Here is a 16,147-nt window from a genome sequence, read left to right as displayed (position 1 = left end):
ATTACATCGTAGGTGATGACGGCCGATCTTGTGGTGACACTTAGCGATTATATGGATAAGTCCTTCACTTGTAGTCTATTTGAATAATGACATGATCAGTCACTGCAACCTGTCACTGTCGCATGGTGACCCCAGCAGTGTGACAGGTGAGCCAAGGACAGCCTTATTCAGGTGTCAAGACATGTAATAACAACCCTTGTGTTCATTTGCAAGAACAGTTCATGAACAATATATACTGGCAGCAGGTTTTCACTTAGACATGTTTCACTGAATGTGACTGCATATTCCGTGTTGATTATTTTCTTGTTTAGGGCTTCTATCCTTCTAATTAGTGCTCTTGCATCTTAGTTTAATTGGGAGAGGAGTTCTCCAAATGTCATATTTGTTCAAGGTTGACAAAAAGAACAAAAACTGTATAATATATTATACTTATCATAATTTACACAACGTTTCGAACCTTCACTGTTCATTCTCAAATGAGGAATGACATTGACTGATGAAGATTAAGCCACCCAAGAGGTGGCACGGGCATGAATACCCGGTAAAAGGAATGACATGAGGAAACATCTGATTTACAACATTGGGAGGACGGTTGCAATAAATGGTCAGGTACAAGACGAAAGAAATGAGTATAGAGGGAGAGTGTGGTGATTGCCCAATAAACTAAGCGTACACAGTCAGGTTAGGTGACAGGGTGGTGACAGCTCGTAGTGGGCATGGCTACCTTACCTTGAGGTTACCTTGCGATGCTTCCGGGGCTTAGCGTCCCCGCGGCCTGGTCGTCGACCAGGCCTCCTGGTTGCTGGACTGATCAACCGGGCTGTTGGACGCGGTTGGATGGCGCTCCAGGCAGTGACATCATCGTTGGCATGTTCGCGTTCCGGTCTTGTTCTCACACTCATGGTGGCGAGAGTGAATAATTCTGTTTGAGTCTTTATGGTGGGCTGTTCCACTTTTATGTGAAGGGCTCCAAGAATTCTTCTTCCATCTAATATACAAGCGTTTATATTTAGCATTTCTCTTGATAGGGGTGATGTCATGGGGCTTCTTTCGTGGGATTTTTAGGGCCACCTGACTCAAGGTGACAGGTCAGACGCCTCGTGAACTCGGTCGACGTCATGCATATGTACTTAGATTGAAGGTTACATCGTCCATGAGGGCAAGTGTACATGTGTACCACGTTCGACCACCAGGAGGGTGAAGAACACTCACTATAGGAGCCACCAGGAGGGTGAAGAACACTCACTATAGGAGCCACCAGGAGGGTGAAGAACACTCACTATAAGAGCCACCAGGAGGGTGAAGAACAGTCACTATTGGAGCCACCAGGAGGGTGAAGGACAGTCACTATAGGAGCCACCAGGAGGGTGAAGGACAGTCACTATAGGAGCCACCAGGAGGGTGAAGGACAGTCACTATAGGAGCCACCAGGAGGGTGAAGGACACTCACTATAGGAGCCACCAGGAGGGTGAAGGACAGTCACTATAGGAGCCACCAGGAGGGTGAAGGACAGTCACTATAGGAGCCACCAGGAGGGTGAAGGACAGTCACTATAGGAGCCACCAGGAGGGTGAAGGACAGTCACTATAGGAGCCACCAGGAGGGTGAAGGACAGTCACTATAGGAGCCACCAGGAGGGTGAAGGACAGTCACTATAGGAGCCACCAGGAGGGTGAAGGACAGTCACTATAGGAGCCACCAGGAGGGTGAAGGACAGTCACTATAGGAGCCACCAGGAAGATGAAGAACACTCACTATAGGAGCCACCAGGAGGGTGAAGAACACTCACTATAAGAGGCACCAGGAAGAACCATTGCCTCCCCCCCCACCCAACCACCTCCCCACCCCCCCACCCTACCACCTCCCCACCGTGGAGGAAGCCAACCAAACAAAGGGCTCCCTGGAGGATATTAACCAAACGTTTTTATTTCCCATCATCAAAGCCAAATCTAAGGGCCTAAATTATGCGATTATTTCGCTTGCGCCAGTATTTTGCTCTGTATCCCCCCCCCCTCCTCCCCAACCATCCCCCCCACCTTACCCCAACCATCCCCCCCCCTAATTACACATTAACGAAAATGGCGCCGCACTCAAAAACCCAAAGGAAAAACTCCCGCCAATAATATCGCATTTTTTCCTTGGACGAAATTTTGATGTTAATTTCGTGATTGTTATACAAAAGTTGCACTTGCATTTTCAGAACTGTGAAAAAAGGTAATTCTCTCATGCATATTGACTTAGACATTAACTTTGCTTGTGTCTGGTGGGTATATGGCGGCTGCAGAGCTATGCTGGCTTTGGCATATCTATACTCACCAGCTTATAGCTATACCGGCTAGATTATAGCTTTACTGACCAGCTGATAGTTATACTGACCATGGCATAGTTATACTGACCAGGCCACACCTACACTATCCAGGGCACAGATATACTCACCAGGGCAAGCTATGTTCATATTTTGTTAACCCCCCCCCCCCTTACGACACCCACCACAATCCACAATCACAATCACCACAATGACAATCACCACAACCACCACAACGCCGCCACCACCACACCTCTCGTCACCTCCTCTACTTCCCAGGAATAATCACCAACCCACAACGGGCTCACCATAGCCCGTGCTACATGGAACCTTTTGTTCAAAGTAGCTGAATCTAAAACAACAAGAACAACTCAACTGAAGCTTACGGGCTACTCATGCCCGTGCCACTCTTGGGTGACCTAATCTTCATCAACCAAGGCGAGTGCCTCCAGCACCTGGCACTCTTGCCCCCAGTTCTCAGTCACTACACATCTCACCCTCTGGCTACACTCGCTCACAGGAGACATCTCCCGTCATGCAGGGGTGCATTCACACCTCCGCAGATCTCCAGTATCAGCTCTTGATACTAGTAATGGCTTAAAAGGGCCACCACTTACGGGCTATTCGTGCCCGTGCCACCTTTTGGGTGGCTTAATCTTCATCAATCAATCAATACACTCGCTCTAGCTCTCATCAACGCCTTAAGGTGCAATCATCAGTGTAATCACACTACTAGGGGGGGGTAATCGCATTATTCGGGTGGCGGAGGCCACATTTTTTGTCATTTCACAAGGGGGGCCTGACGGCTGAGCGAACATCGCTCGGGATTCGTAGTTCTAAGGTTCCGGGTTCGACCCCCAGAGAAGACTGAAACAAATGGGCAGAGTTTCTTTCACCCAGCTGCCACTGTTTGCCTAGCAGTAAATAGGTACCTGGTAGTTAAGACAGCTGCTACGGGCTGCTTCCTGGGGGGGGGGGGGGAGGGGGGTAACAAAAAGGAGGCCTGGTCGAGGACCGGGCCGCGGGGACGCTAAACCCCGAAATCATCTCAAGATAACCTCAAGAAGAATGCCTTCCTCACTGTAACCATACTTACTACACAACCATCATCATCATTATATCCATTTTCACTACACGCGTCCGTCATCACAGTATCAATGTCTTCACTACCCGGAGGCGCGCCATCTACAACCATCACCACCACCATCATCACCACCACCATCACCACCACAACCATCACCACCACCATCACCACCACAACCATCACCACCACCATCCCCGCTACCTTTGCCTTGTGAAGAGTACTTCACCACCTTCTCTACTCTTCACAACTTCCCTTTCATCCCTGCAATATTAGTGTGGATGAGGTCTTTTTATTTAGCGATATTGGAAATGACTACAATTTGCCATTTCATGCAAAGGGGGAAGGAGGGAGGGCAATAGTACTCCATCCTGACACTCCTATGACCATCCCTTGCCATACAATGTCACCCTGCAAAGTTTGGAGAGGCTAGCCCGAGGCGTCTGGCTCTCAACCCTGAACACACACACAAACAGATATTCTCTTTTTTTTATATTAAGTTTCAAAAATGTTTCTCAAATCTAAATAGTATACATATTATAATTTTAAGTATAGGCCTAGGGTTGGTTTAATTATATGTTTTCATTTCTTTGGTAATTATTTGCATATGTTAATATGTTGATAAGATGTGGTTGAGACACGCCTCGAAGATAGGAAGGGAACTAGCCGAGATAAGTTTGAATATCATCAGTAGTGAGCGGACCGTCAATGATCGTTAATCATAGCCAAGGTTTCATTAATCACAATCAAATTCTCATTAATTACAGCCAAATTGTTCCTTATTTGTTGACGTGTTGAGTGATGAGTCACTCAACTTCAAGGTTGAATGAGGCTAGCCCCAAGCATTTGGTTTCTAACCTCGGACAAACCATACACACACACACACACACATATATATATATATATATATATATATATATATATATATATATATATATATATATATACTGTATATACATTTATATATATATATATATATATATATATATATATATATTCACCCCAATACTGTATATATATATATATATATATATATATATATATATATATATATATATATATATATATATATATATATACAGTATTGGGGTGAATGTGTTTGTATTTACCATTTGCGCTTTGTGCCTGCAGAATCGAGCTATTAGCTCTTGGACCCCGCCTTTCTAACCAATAAACTTTTCCTCTACTATGCTACTACATATATTTCTCTTTAACGCACGCACACACACATACATCAAAAGAAGCTGTCTCCCAGGTACCTATTTACTGGTAGGTGAACAGGGGGCATCAGGGTGAAAGAGGGGAGGGGGAGTTATCAGGGGAAAGCGCCAAGCTTTTATGACTATATAACACTGGGAAGGGGGTCAGGATAAGGATTTGGTATGGGACGGGGGAAAGGAATGGTGCCCAACCACTTAGACGGTCGGGGATTGAACGCCGACCTGCATGAAGCGAGACCGTCGCTCTACCGTCCAGCCCAAGTGGCTGGACGGTAGCCACTTGGGCTGGCTACCGAACTCTTTTTCAGGGTGAAAGAGAGTTTGCCCATTTGTTTCTGCCTCGTCCAGGAATCGATCTCAGGCCCCTTAGGACTACGACCCCCAAGTGCTGTCCACTCAGCCACGAGGCTCCGGTGTGTGTGTGTGTGTGTGTGTTTGAGAGAGAGAGAGAGAGAGAGAGAGAGAGAGAGAGAGAGAGAGAGAGAGAGAGAGAGAGAGAGAGAGAGAGAGAGAGAGAGAGAGAGAGAGAGGTGAAGATGTTATGTGTCGAGTTTAACTGGGAGAGGCAATAAGACGGCTCGTGTTTCCAGAAATTCACTAAAATCACAAATATCTTGTGATATCGCTGGTGCGGAGGAAAAAAACACTCGCCAAACTGAAAAAAACGAACTCAAGCGTTTCCTTTTATCTCAACATATTGAGATTTTGGTACGTTTGTGGTAACATCTTGAAGCTTTCGTGCGGTTGTGGTAACATTTTGAAGCTTTCGCGAGCTTTTGAGCACGTATTGAAGCCCTCGTGCGTTTGTGAACACATCTTGAAGCATTCAGGCTTTTGTGGTTGTCGTGTTTGACGCTCTGCCCTTGATGTATTATAAACAAAAGTGGTTATAGTAGTTATTTTTCTTCAAGTTCCATAATTGATTATTTACGATGAGGATGTCAGAGTTCATATGATATTTCTGTGACTTTAGGGAATTCCAAAATATGTCTTGTCACTCTTCTGAGTTACTAAGCTCGACTCCTGATATATTTTGTACTTAAGTTTCTCGCTATACTTAGACATTTGTGAAGTAACTGGAGGCGCTTCTGATATTGTGCTTGGGGGGGTTATCATAGTGCCTGGGGGTTAGTGATTATAAGATTTTTGTGTCCAGTAAATGCACTTCCTCAGTTAAAAGGCAGGAAAGTCAATTTACCAACTACAGCATTATTTTGTGACATTAAGAAGACCCTTATCTCTACCACTCACGCTGTCTACTACCAGGCTACCTCTGCCACCAGGCTACCTCTGCCACTAGGCTACGGCGCTACCTCTGCCACCAGGCTACCTCTGCCACTAGGCTACGGCGCTACCTCTGCCACCAGGCTACCTCTGCCACTAGGCTACGGCGCTACCTCTGCCACTAGGCTACGGCGCTACCTCTGGCACCAGGCTACCTCTGCCACTAGGCTACGGCGCTACCTCTGCCACTAGGCTACGGCGCTACCTCTGCCACTAGGCTACAGCGCTACCTCTGCCACTAGGCTACGGCGCTACCTCTGCCACTAGGCTACGGCGCTACCTCTGGCACCAGGCTACCTCTGCCACTAGGCTACGGCGCTACCTCTGCCACCAGGCTACCTCTGCCACTAGGCTACGGCGCTACCTCTGCCACTAGGCTACGGCGCTACCTCTGCCACTAGGCTACAGCGCTACCTCTGCCACTAGGCTACGGCGCTACCTCTGCCACTAGGCTACGGCGCTACCTCTGGCACCAGGCTACCTCTGCCACTAGGCTACGGCGCTACCTCTGCCACCAGGCTACCTCTGCCACTAGGCTACGGCGCTACCTCTGCCACCAGGCTACGGCGCTACCTCTGCCACTAGGCTACGGCGCTACCTCTGCCACCAGGCTACGGCGCTACCTCTGCCACCAGGCTACGGCGCTACCTCTGCCACCAGGCTACAGCGCTACCTCTGCCACCAGGCTACGGCGCTACCTCTGCCACCAGGCTACGGCGCTACCTCTGCCACTAGGCTACAGCGCTACCTCTGCCACCAGGCTACAGCGCTACCTCTGCCACCAGGCTACGGCGCTACCTCTGCCACCAGGCTACGGCGCTACCTCTGCCACCAGGCTACGGCGCTACCTCTGCCACTAGGCTACGGCGCTACCTCTGCCACTAGGCTACAGCGCTACCTCTGCCACTAGGCTACGGCGCTATCTCTGCCACTAGGCTACGGCGCTACCTCTGGCACCAGGCTACCTCTGCCACTAGGCTACGGCGCTACCTCTGCCACCAGGCTACCTCTGCCACTAGGCTACGGCGCTACCTCTGCCACCAGGCTACGGCGCTACCTCTGCCACTAGGCTACGGCGCTACCTCTGCCACTAGGCTACGGCGCTACCTCTGCCACCAGGCTACGGCGCTACCTCTGCCACCAGGCTACGGCGCTACCTCTGCCACCAGGCTACCTCTGCCACCAGGCTACGGCGCTACCTCTGCCACTAGGCTACGGCGCTACCTCTGCCACTAGGCTACGGCGCTACCTCTGCCACCAGGCTACGGCGCTACCTCTGCCACCAGGCTACAGCGCTACCTCTGCCACCAGGCTACAGCGCTACCTCTGCCACCAGGCTACGGCGCTACCTCTGCCACCAGGCTACGGCGCTACCTCTGCCACCAGGCTACGGCGCTACCTCTGCCACCAGGCTACGGCGCTACCTCTGCCACTAGGCTACGGCGCTACCTCTGCCACCAGGCTACAGCGCTACCTCTGCCACCAGGCTACAGCGCTACCTCTGCCACTAGGCTACAGCGCTACCTCTGCCACTAGGCTACAGCGCTACCTCTGCCACTAGGCTACAGCGCTACCTCTGCCACCAGGCTACAGCGCTACCTCTGCCACTAGGCTACAACGCTACCTCTGCCACTAGGGTACGACCTCTGCCACCAAGCTACACACACACACTGGGGGAACAGTTCGCATCGCATGAGGCGAGCGCCAAAGTAACATTTATTTCTCCAACTATACACCTTCGGCTTACTTACATAATATATGTCTTCAACCTAACAGGTCAAAACACACACACAAGGACTAGAAGAAGCAAGGGGAAACGAGTAAACACTAAAATACTCTGCATTACTACAACTAAGATGAACAACAACTACCCGAGACACAGATGACAGTCAGACCTTTCCAGAATTGTACAGTACTTAGAAATTGCGGTGGTTTAGGGTAATTATAATCATCGGAACATTGTCGTTTCGTGGGCCTAATGATTGTCGGCTCTGATGGGTTAGGTGGGCTGGCTACGTTCAGACGCTTCTTTCTGTTTAAGGGGGAAAAACAGCTGTTCTTTTAGCGGAGCAGCAATCATGCGAATGGGAGGGAGGTCGTCACTGACATGGGGACCCACTATAGCGGGGTCTGGACCACAATACGACCCTAGTGGACACCCTATACAAGAGTAACGTTAATTCAACCTTGAATCAACATTAATTCAGCCTTGAATCAATGTTAATTCAACCTTGACTCAACGTTAATTCAGCCATGACTCAACGTTAATTCAACCTTGAATCAACGTTAATTCAGCCTTGAATCAACGTTAATTCAGCCTTGAATCAACGTTAATTCAGCCTTGAATCAACGTTAATTCAACCTTGAATCAACGTTAATTCAGCCTTGAATCAACGTTAATTCAACCTTGAATCAACGTTAATTCAACCTTGAATCAACGTTAATTCAGCCTTGAATCAACGTTAACTCAGCCTTGAATCGCCCAACCACTTGGGCTGGACGGTAGAGCGTCGGTCTCGCTTCATGCAGGTCAGTGTTCAATCCCCGACCGTCCAAGTGGTTGGCCACCATTCTTCCCTTCCCCCCCCCGTTCCATCCCAAATCCTTATCCTGATTCCTTCCAAGTGCTATATAGTCGTAATGGCTTGGCGCTTTTTCCTGGTAGTTATCTTGTCAGCCTTGAATCAATGTTACTCGGCACGTTGTAGCTTCTGGGGAGACGTTGACAAATTTTACTGGGCAAGGACAGGGGGGGTAGAAATTGCCTAAGCTACTCTATCCCTTTGAGATGTATTTCTTTCTTATCTCAATAAACATACTTGAACTTGAACTTGAACTGGCCAAGGAAAAGCGCGCCAAGTGTGAACGTATTTAAACCTCCTTGTTGTGTTCAAGCAAAACCCAAAAGCAGATCAGTTTGGGAATATATCTTGAGTTTATCTTGAGATAATTTCGGGGCTTAGCGTCCCCGCCGCCCGGTCCTCGACCAGGCCTCCTTTTTGTTAAACACACACCCAGGAAGCAGCCCGTAGCAGCTGTTTAACTCCCAGGTACCTAGTTACTGCTAGGTGAACAGGGGCATCAGCCTGAAAGAAACTCTGCCCATTTGTTTCCGCCTCCACCGGGGGATCAAACCCGGAACCTCAAGACCTCAAATTCGAAGCGCTGTCCACTCAGCTGTCAAAGACCATCGGCTTCGCAGGATAACACTGAACATGTGGTAGTTATGTATTCTCACAACCCAATGAACCTTCTTGTACATAAATAATTAAATACAATACAAAATAAAATACTGAACATGTAGTGGACACTGAACATGTAGCAGACACTAAATATGTAGTAGACACTAAATATGTAGTAGATACTGAACATGTAGCAGATACTAAACATGTAGTAAAACACTGAACATGTAGTAGGACACTGAACCTAGGTTCCAAACTAAGATGATCTCAAAAGTGCATATTCCCGCGGATACATCGCGAAATAAACATATATAATTTAGTTTTATAATAATACTAATAATACTACTACTAATAATAATAATAATAATACACTCGCTGGTAAATGTTAATTTTATGAGCTACAGGCGGTAACACGGTCAGACATTAATGCTATATAAAATTAACCTAATCTTGCATAGGCTAAAAGAATACACATTAAGGTAATTGCAAATTTAAAAACCTTGTGTAAAAGGTTTATGAACATAAATATATGCGTTCATTTTACATTACCACACATTATATATATATATATATATATATATATATATATATATATATATATATATATATATATATATATATATATATATATATATATAATATAATTATATATATATATATATATATATATATATATATATATAATATAATATATATATATATAATATAATATATATATATATAATATAATATATATATATAATATAATATATATATATAATATAATATATATATATATATATATATATATATATATATATATATATATATATATATATATATATATGTATAATTAATAAAGCTTAATACTAACTTTAGACATCAGTAGGCCTAGTATTAGCACATACATGTACTATATTAGGCCTAAGCGTGCATTAGGTTGGATTGACAGCAAAGGTTAAGTTAGCTTCTATATTTATCTTGCGGTTAAAAAAATAAAGTTTCCAATTTGGCCAAATTCAATAATACAAAACGTCGACTTTGTGGTGGTCCATCACTACATATTGATACTTTCGACCAAACAGTTACTTTAAATACTATCATATATATATATAATATATATAATATATATATATATATATATATATATATATATATATATATATATATATATATATTATACAATATATATATAATGGGTTTTTTAATAATGTGGTGAAACACAGAGCTTTTCTCCGGAGCGCCTGGACAAAAGGCGCTGATACTGAATGTAAAGTATCCCTCAGACAGCCTCATCCAGAAGTATATTACTATGGATGACCACAACAACATATTCATCCTATGTATATGTCTGGGCTTGCTGCATCTGCTTCCTCTCACGTTATCTTGGTCCACACTGTATCAGAAATTATACTGACCAATAAATATTCTTATAGTTAATAGCTTTTGTACCGGAAATAAGATAAATTAGTCTAGGATTTTTTTTATGCGAGGCTACATATTATAGCCTCACTACATATATATTGTAGTGAGGCTACAATATATACAATGCTGTAAATATTCAATGGTAAGGATGTAGAAGTGATTCATTAAAATGGTTACAATAGCAGAAACACCTGAGAATCGATTTATATATTACGACTAATAATATCAACGCCAGTATTTAAGCATGGACATCGGTGTTAGCACTAGATACATGTATTGAAAGTAAGGCTCCCATTTGTAATACGACGCTTACCTACAAGAATATTATATCGTCCTTCGTAAAGCAAGTGACGCGAGGCTAAGTAACACGTTCTTATAGTTTGTGCGGCAATCCCTGACGGGAGAAATTATGGTATACGTTTTCGGGAGATTTTTTGAGGAGAGGTTGAGAAAAAAAACGTTAGACGGGTGTGACCAGTTCCCTTACTGCCATGGGGTTTGGCAGAGGACTGGTGGGATGTGGTCGGGGCTGCCCCCTCCCAGCCCGGGAAGACCCCGCCCACTTTCCCAAGCTCCTCCTACCTCTTTCGTGATTGGCTGAGCTGGAAATATGAATCTGGGGCGGGGCGGAGACTGTCGCTCTTATACCGCGGCGGAGAGCAGCGTGAAGCTTAAGATGAGACCAGCGGAAGGCGAGCAGAGTAGTGGGTGTCGTCGCTCACTCCCTGCCAGTGACGACTAACACAGTGACGAGTGCGAGTCATGTCCCCACGGCCAGCCAGCCCAGGCATGGACTCGATTTGTGGGCGTGAGTCTTCGGTGTCGCCGCCCACGGTGGTGGCGCCCGTAGCCGTCAAAGCTTCACCCTTAAGCGACGCCCACGCGATGCCCGTGCCCACAGACCAGCAGCGCCTGCTGTACCAGCTGGCCCTGGCTGAGCGTCTGCGTCTGGCCTCTGCCGGTCTGGCCTGGGCCAGACCACCACTCTCAGCCCATCACCACCACCTTCAGGAGGCCAGCATGGGCGGCAACTTTATGGGTGGACTGGGTATGCCGATGATGGGCGGCCTGGGGTCTATGGCGTTTGGAGGAAGCTTTATGGGTGGCGCGTCCACCCAAGTGCCGCAAGCCACGTACCCGCCGCCCCACCCACTCTACGGCTACAGGCTCCTTGACCCTCGCATGCTGTTGCCCCGGGGACCCGAGGAGCCCAAGCCCCAGCACTCCTACATCGGACTCATCGCCATGGCCATCCTCAGCAGCCCGGATAAGAAGCTGATTCTGAGCGACATCTACCAGTATATCCTGGACAACTATCCCTACTTCAGATCCCGAGGCACTGGATGGCGCAACTCCATCCGTCACAACCTCTCCTTAAACGACTGTTTTATGAAGTCGGGCCGCTCCGCCAACGGGAAGGGCCACTACTGGGCCATCCACCCCGCCAACATTGATGACTTCAGGCGGGGAGACTTCCGCCGGCGGCGAGCCCAGCGCCGCGTCAGGAAACACTTGGGACTCGCCGTCGACGACGACTCAGAGCCTGAGGCGTTGTCGCCCCCGCCACCAGCCCTGCCCTCTGCCCACGACACGCCCGCCCTCGACCTGCCTTCCTCGGACACACCTGCGCCAGGCCTCACCGCCCGCCCGGCCGCTACGGACGCCGCAATCTGCATCACCAGACCAAAGCGTCAGTTCGACGTCCTGAGTCTCCTGGCGCCTGACCGTCCACCGCTCCACCACGATGACATTGACGGTATTATGGGCGAGACCTGCATGGAGGTGGGCGCCCCGGCCGATCACCGCCTCCAGGCCAAGGGGCACCACCTGCACCTCACCGATGACCTTCGCTTGAAGGTCATAGATGAGCACCGCCTGCAGATGGTCCAAGATCAACGTATCAAGGTCCCTGAAGATCATCTGCAGCATAATAGTGGGGACGACCTACAGGTGGGTGAGGAGCAGCACCTGCAGGTGGTGAAGCATCACCCACGGCATAGCGACGCCCCGCACCTACAGGTCGCCACCGACCACCACCTGTTGAGTGAGGCCAACCACCATATACAGGGGAACAAAGGCAACCTTCTGCAGCAGACCAAAGACCACCACCACCACCACCTTCAAGACCTTGAGGACCACAGCCAAAAGGAGAGGTCCCGGCTGGAGGTTAGGGAGGACCACGGGGGCCCCTCCTGCACCATCAAAAGTGAGGTCACGCAGCCGGAGATGCGGTCCGAGGAGGGCCATGATAGTGTAAGCGGCGACCCGCCATCTGTCTGCTGGACGACAGGTGGTTGGCCCCGTCGCGGCCTCCACTACGGCGACAACACCCTCGAGGGCCACTCCTCGAGGGCCTCCCCTTTCAACTTGTCCTCGGGGAGCGGTCAGCAGCGCCCCGTTATGCCGCTCCCCATCACCCCAGTCGCCCCTCAACAAGCCCACGCCCACACCACAACCTCCGCGCCCTACTCCGCCCACACCCCTACCTCGCCGCACGCCGTCCAGATCACCCTCTCCGTATCACTACCTAAGACAGCTGACGCCGCCCAGTAGGAGACGACCGTCGCCCTCGTCACACACGTTAATTGTATGGCCACCTGCTCTAACATTTATGTTACTCTCAACATATATAACATGGCCACCTGTAGTCTTTCTGTTACTGTCAACCCTTAATTTATTATATGACCTGCTGTAACATTTCTGGTACGTGTGTCAACAGTATTAGATCTATTTTTTCTTAGTAAAACAGAGCCTTTAAAACTTGTTTCACCATTCCTGTTTCAGACAATATTATTGTCACTGTTCTTCAGTGCAAAGCCAAATTGCCCGATTAAAAGGACGCATACATTATTTTTCACCTCCTATGAATAATTAAATGGTGTAGCTGTTAACGATGCTGTATAATATATGTCGGTCGTTAATACGCCAGTAATGATAAGCATAAATTTTAAACGTGTGAAATCCGTATATAATAAATTATAAATTGGCATAATTTCTCACATTTTATTTATCATTTTCCTGAGGACCGGAGAAGAGATTGGTGATAGGTGTTTGAGAGCCATATTTAGGGGGAAAAAACAGCCATAGGAAGAGTAGAAGATTCACGGGCAGGGTGATAGGGGCTTTGTGGCCATAACAATAGGGTATGAGCCATGGAAGGGGTGGAGGCTTCTCCAGGGTCAATCGCCATGGGAGGGGAAGGGGATATGACCCTGAGTAAAAGAAAGGGATCTGGAGCCATGGGCAAACTAGAAAATATATCTATAAAGAGAAACAAAAGGGCTGGCAATGAGCCAGAGGAGGGGGGGTGGGAGACCAGTTGAGGGTGCCAGGGCCAGCCTGGCACCCTCCAACACCAAGAGGCACTCCACACTTTCTCCCTGTGAGTGCTCCATAACCAGAAGTGGTGAGACCAGCTTCAGGACCGTTGTACTCTCCCACGCATAGTCTCCCACACACACACACACACACAATGTTCAAACATATGCTACTAAATAGTTCCCAGACCTGAAAGGAAAGGCCTTGAGGCGGTAAATTTGCCAAAATTGGAACATAGAAGAACAAAAGTTATATAACCGCAACGTACACAATTATGAACGAAAACTCAAGAACAAATTATGATGCGAATTACGTAAAATAATAATAATAATAATAATAATAACTGCAAACAGTGGTTGACAAATAGATTTAATTGCAAGAAGAAAGTGTGTCAACACTATTGGGATTTTCAAAACTTGACATAACAATATAATGGGGAAGACGAGACACCACGAGATTAGCTTTAATTAGTAACTGCAATTAAGTAATTACACACAGATTTTGCCCCCCCCCCTCCCACTCACCCACACAAACACACTGCCTCCCACTCAGACTTCCTCCCACATACACGAACAAGCACATCCGCCAGTGTTCGTTTTATTAACTACAAAATTGAACTTAAGGCCAGTACCAAACGCCAATTTTGCTAATTAAACATAATTGCGTATAATTAGCAAAGTTGTTGTTTCGATTTATGATACATCTTTGGCTTTTAAACGTGCACAAAACGCAATGCCCCATGTTTTAATATGAACACAAAGTTTAATGTCTATCGTTTTAATATAAGTACAACTGTATGTCCCACATTTAAATATACACACAACACACCTTAACTTACCGAGTGAGGGTCGACCTCCTTTCGTGTTAACTGACCTTACTTACTAACCCTAACCAAATCTTAATTAACTAAACGTTTTTTAAACTAAACCAAATTAAGCTCAACCGAATCGAACCTAGTTTCATTCTATGCCTTCGACCCAAAATTGCGCTAGATACATAAAATTTTGCGCGAACTTCTCTTTTTGTAGGTTTTTCTGAATATAAATTTGTGCAAAACTACATAAATAATTATTACAAGATCGTACGTATTGATAGGTTGTGATGATAGGTTGGTCATACACTATACTGTCTCCTTAACATTGTTAAATCACACACGCGTACTTTTTCATTTTAAAATTTAAATACTTAAAACTATGCAGTTGGTCTATACGACTTAAAAATACAATAAGACCCAGAGCACAACTGTTCATGTGTAGGAATTGGTATTGAAAATTTTACTAATAAAAAAAAACGATGCTTATGATATCATGCCAGAATAAAGAAAAATTTTCACAGGATCACTGGCTCACGAAATGAATATAGGATCACTGGCTCATGAAATAAATATGTCAATACATAAATTCTAATTTAATTTAAATTCAAATTTAAATTCTTGATTTGGCTTGGGAACAATTGTGGAAATGTGTAGATATTTCGGGTGTAAATTGAGCGCCGGCCGTGCCAGTTGCACTCTCCCTTCCCACAGCCAGAACACGACGGCACACACACACACGACGAGGCACTACGGGCTCACCATAGCCCGTGCTACTTGGAACTTTTTGTTCCAAGTAGCGAATCTTAAACAACAACAACAGGCACACACAAGGTTCCTACACAACATATGGAGGACACATAATGCGCACTTAAAACCCCATCCTCCTGTTTAGATATCCTGTTTAGACAGTACCAATTGTGACGATCGTCAATAGTCAGAATTCGGACGTTTTTAGCTTTTAGATAGTAATATACTGACTAGTAAGGATTTTTTGTTAAATAAATGAAGCTAAAAAACAAACTTAAATATTTCTAGGCCTAGTATAGCACACATATGTACTATATTAGACCTCAGATATCATGTATTAGGCCTAGGGAGGTTAGGATAGGTTAGTTTAGTTTAGTTTGTCAAAGCAACACAAGTGAAAAATTGTTTTCCGGTTTGTCCAACTCAATAGTTCAGATTTCTACTTTCTAATTTCGTTGTACGTCGGTATGTATACTATAGTCTTCGTCGTTACTATAAGTACTACCAAAACAGGAGTATTGGCTGGCTAAGTAGCATCTAAGACAACTCCAGTGATGACACTTAGCAGCTGTAATGTGATTGTAACTCAATATTTATACAATACGTTTACAATGATGATGCTATTCAAAGCCAATCTTGAAAGTTGGGAAGGATGATGTCATTTTACAAGCTGACGATTATAAATTGTAACAATAATAATATAGTTTATACAAAATTTCAGAGGATCTGATTACAATGATTATAAAGTAGGTACAGTATTTATATTTTATATAAAGCCACTAATTACCAAA

The 16,147-nt window shown here is 46.1% G+C and overlaps 1 protein-coding gene across 1 annotated transcript; it reads left to right on the top strand.

Moving 5' to 3' along the window:
- Nucleotides 1-10,915: 10,915 nt before the first annotated feature.
- On the top strand, nt 10,916-13,469 carry LOC123757019 (uncharacterized). Its single transcript, XM_045740420.2, has one exon. It carries the CDS (start codon nt 11,240-11,242, stop codon nt 13,028-13,030), a length of 1,791 nt encoding a protein of 596 aa, XP_045596376.1. The 5' UTR covers nt 10,916-11,239; the 3' UTR covers nt 13,031-13,469.
- The last annotated feature ends 2,678 nt before the right edge of the window (nt 13,470-16,147 follow it).

The sequence above is a fragment of the Procambarus clarkii genome, chromosome 26 (genome assembly GCF_040958095.1).
Source record: "Procambarus clarkii isolate CNS0578487 chromosome 26, FALCON_Pclarkii_2.0, whole genome shotgun sequence".
Taxonomy (NCBI): domain Eukaryota; kingdom Metazoa; phylum Arthropoda; class Malacostraca; order Decapoda; family Cambaridae; genus Procambarus; species Procambarus clarkii.
This window is presented reverse-complemented; position numbering and strand designations above follow the sequence as displayed.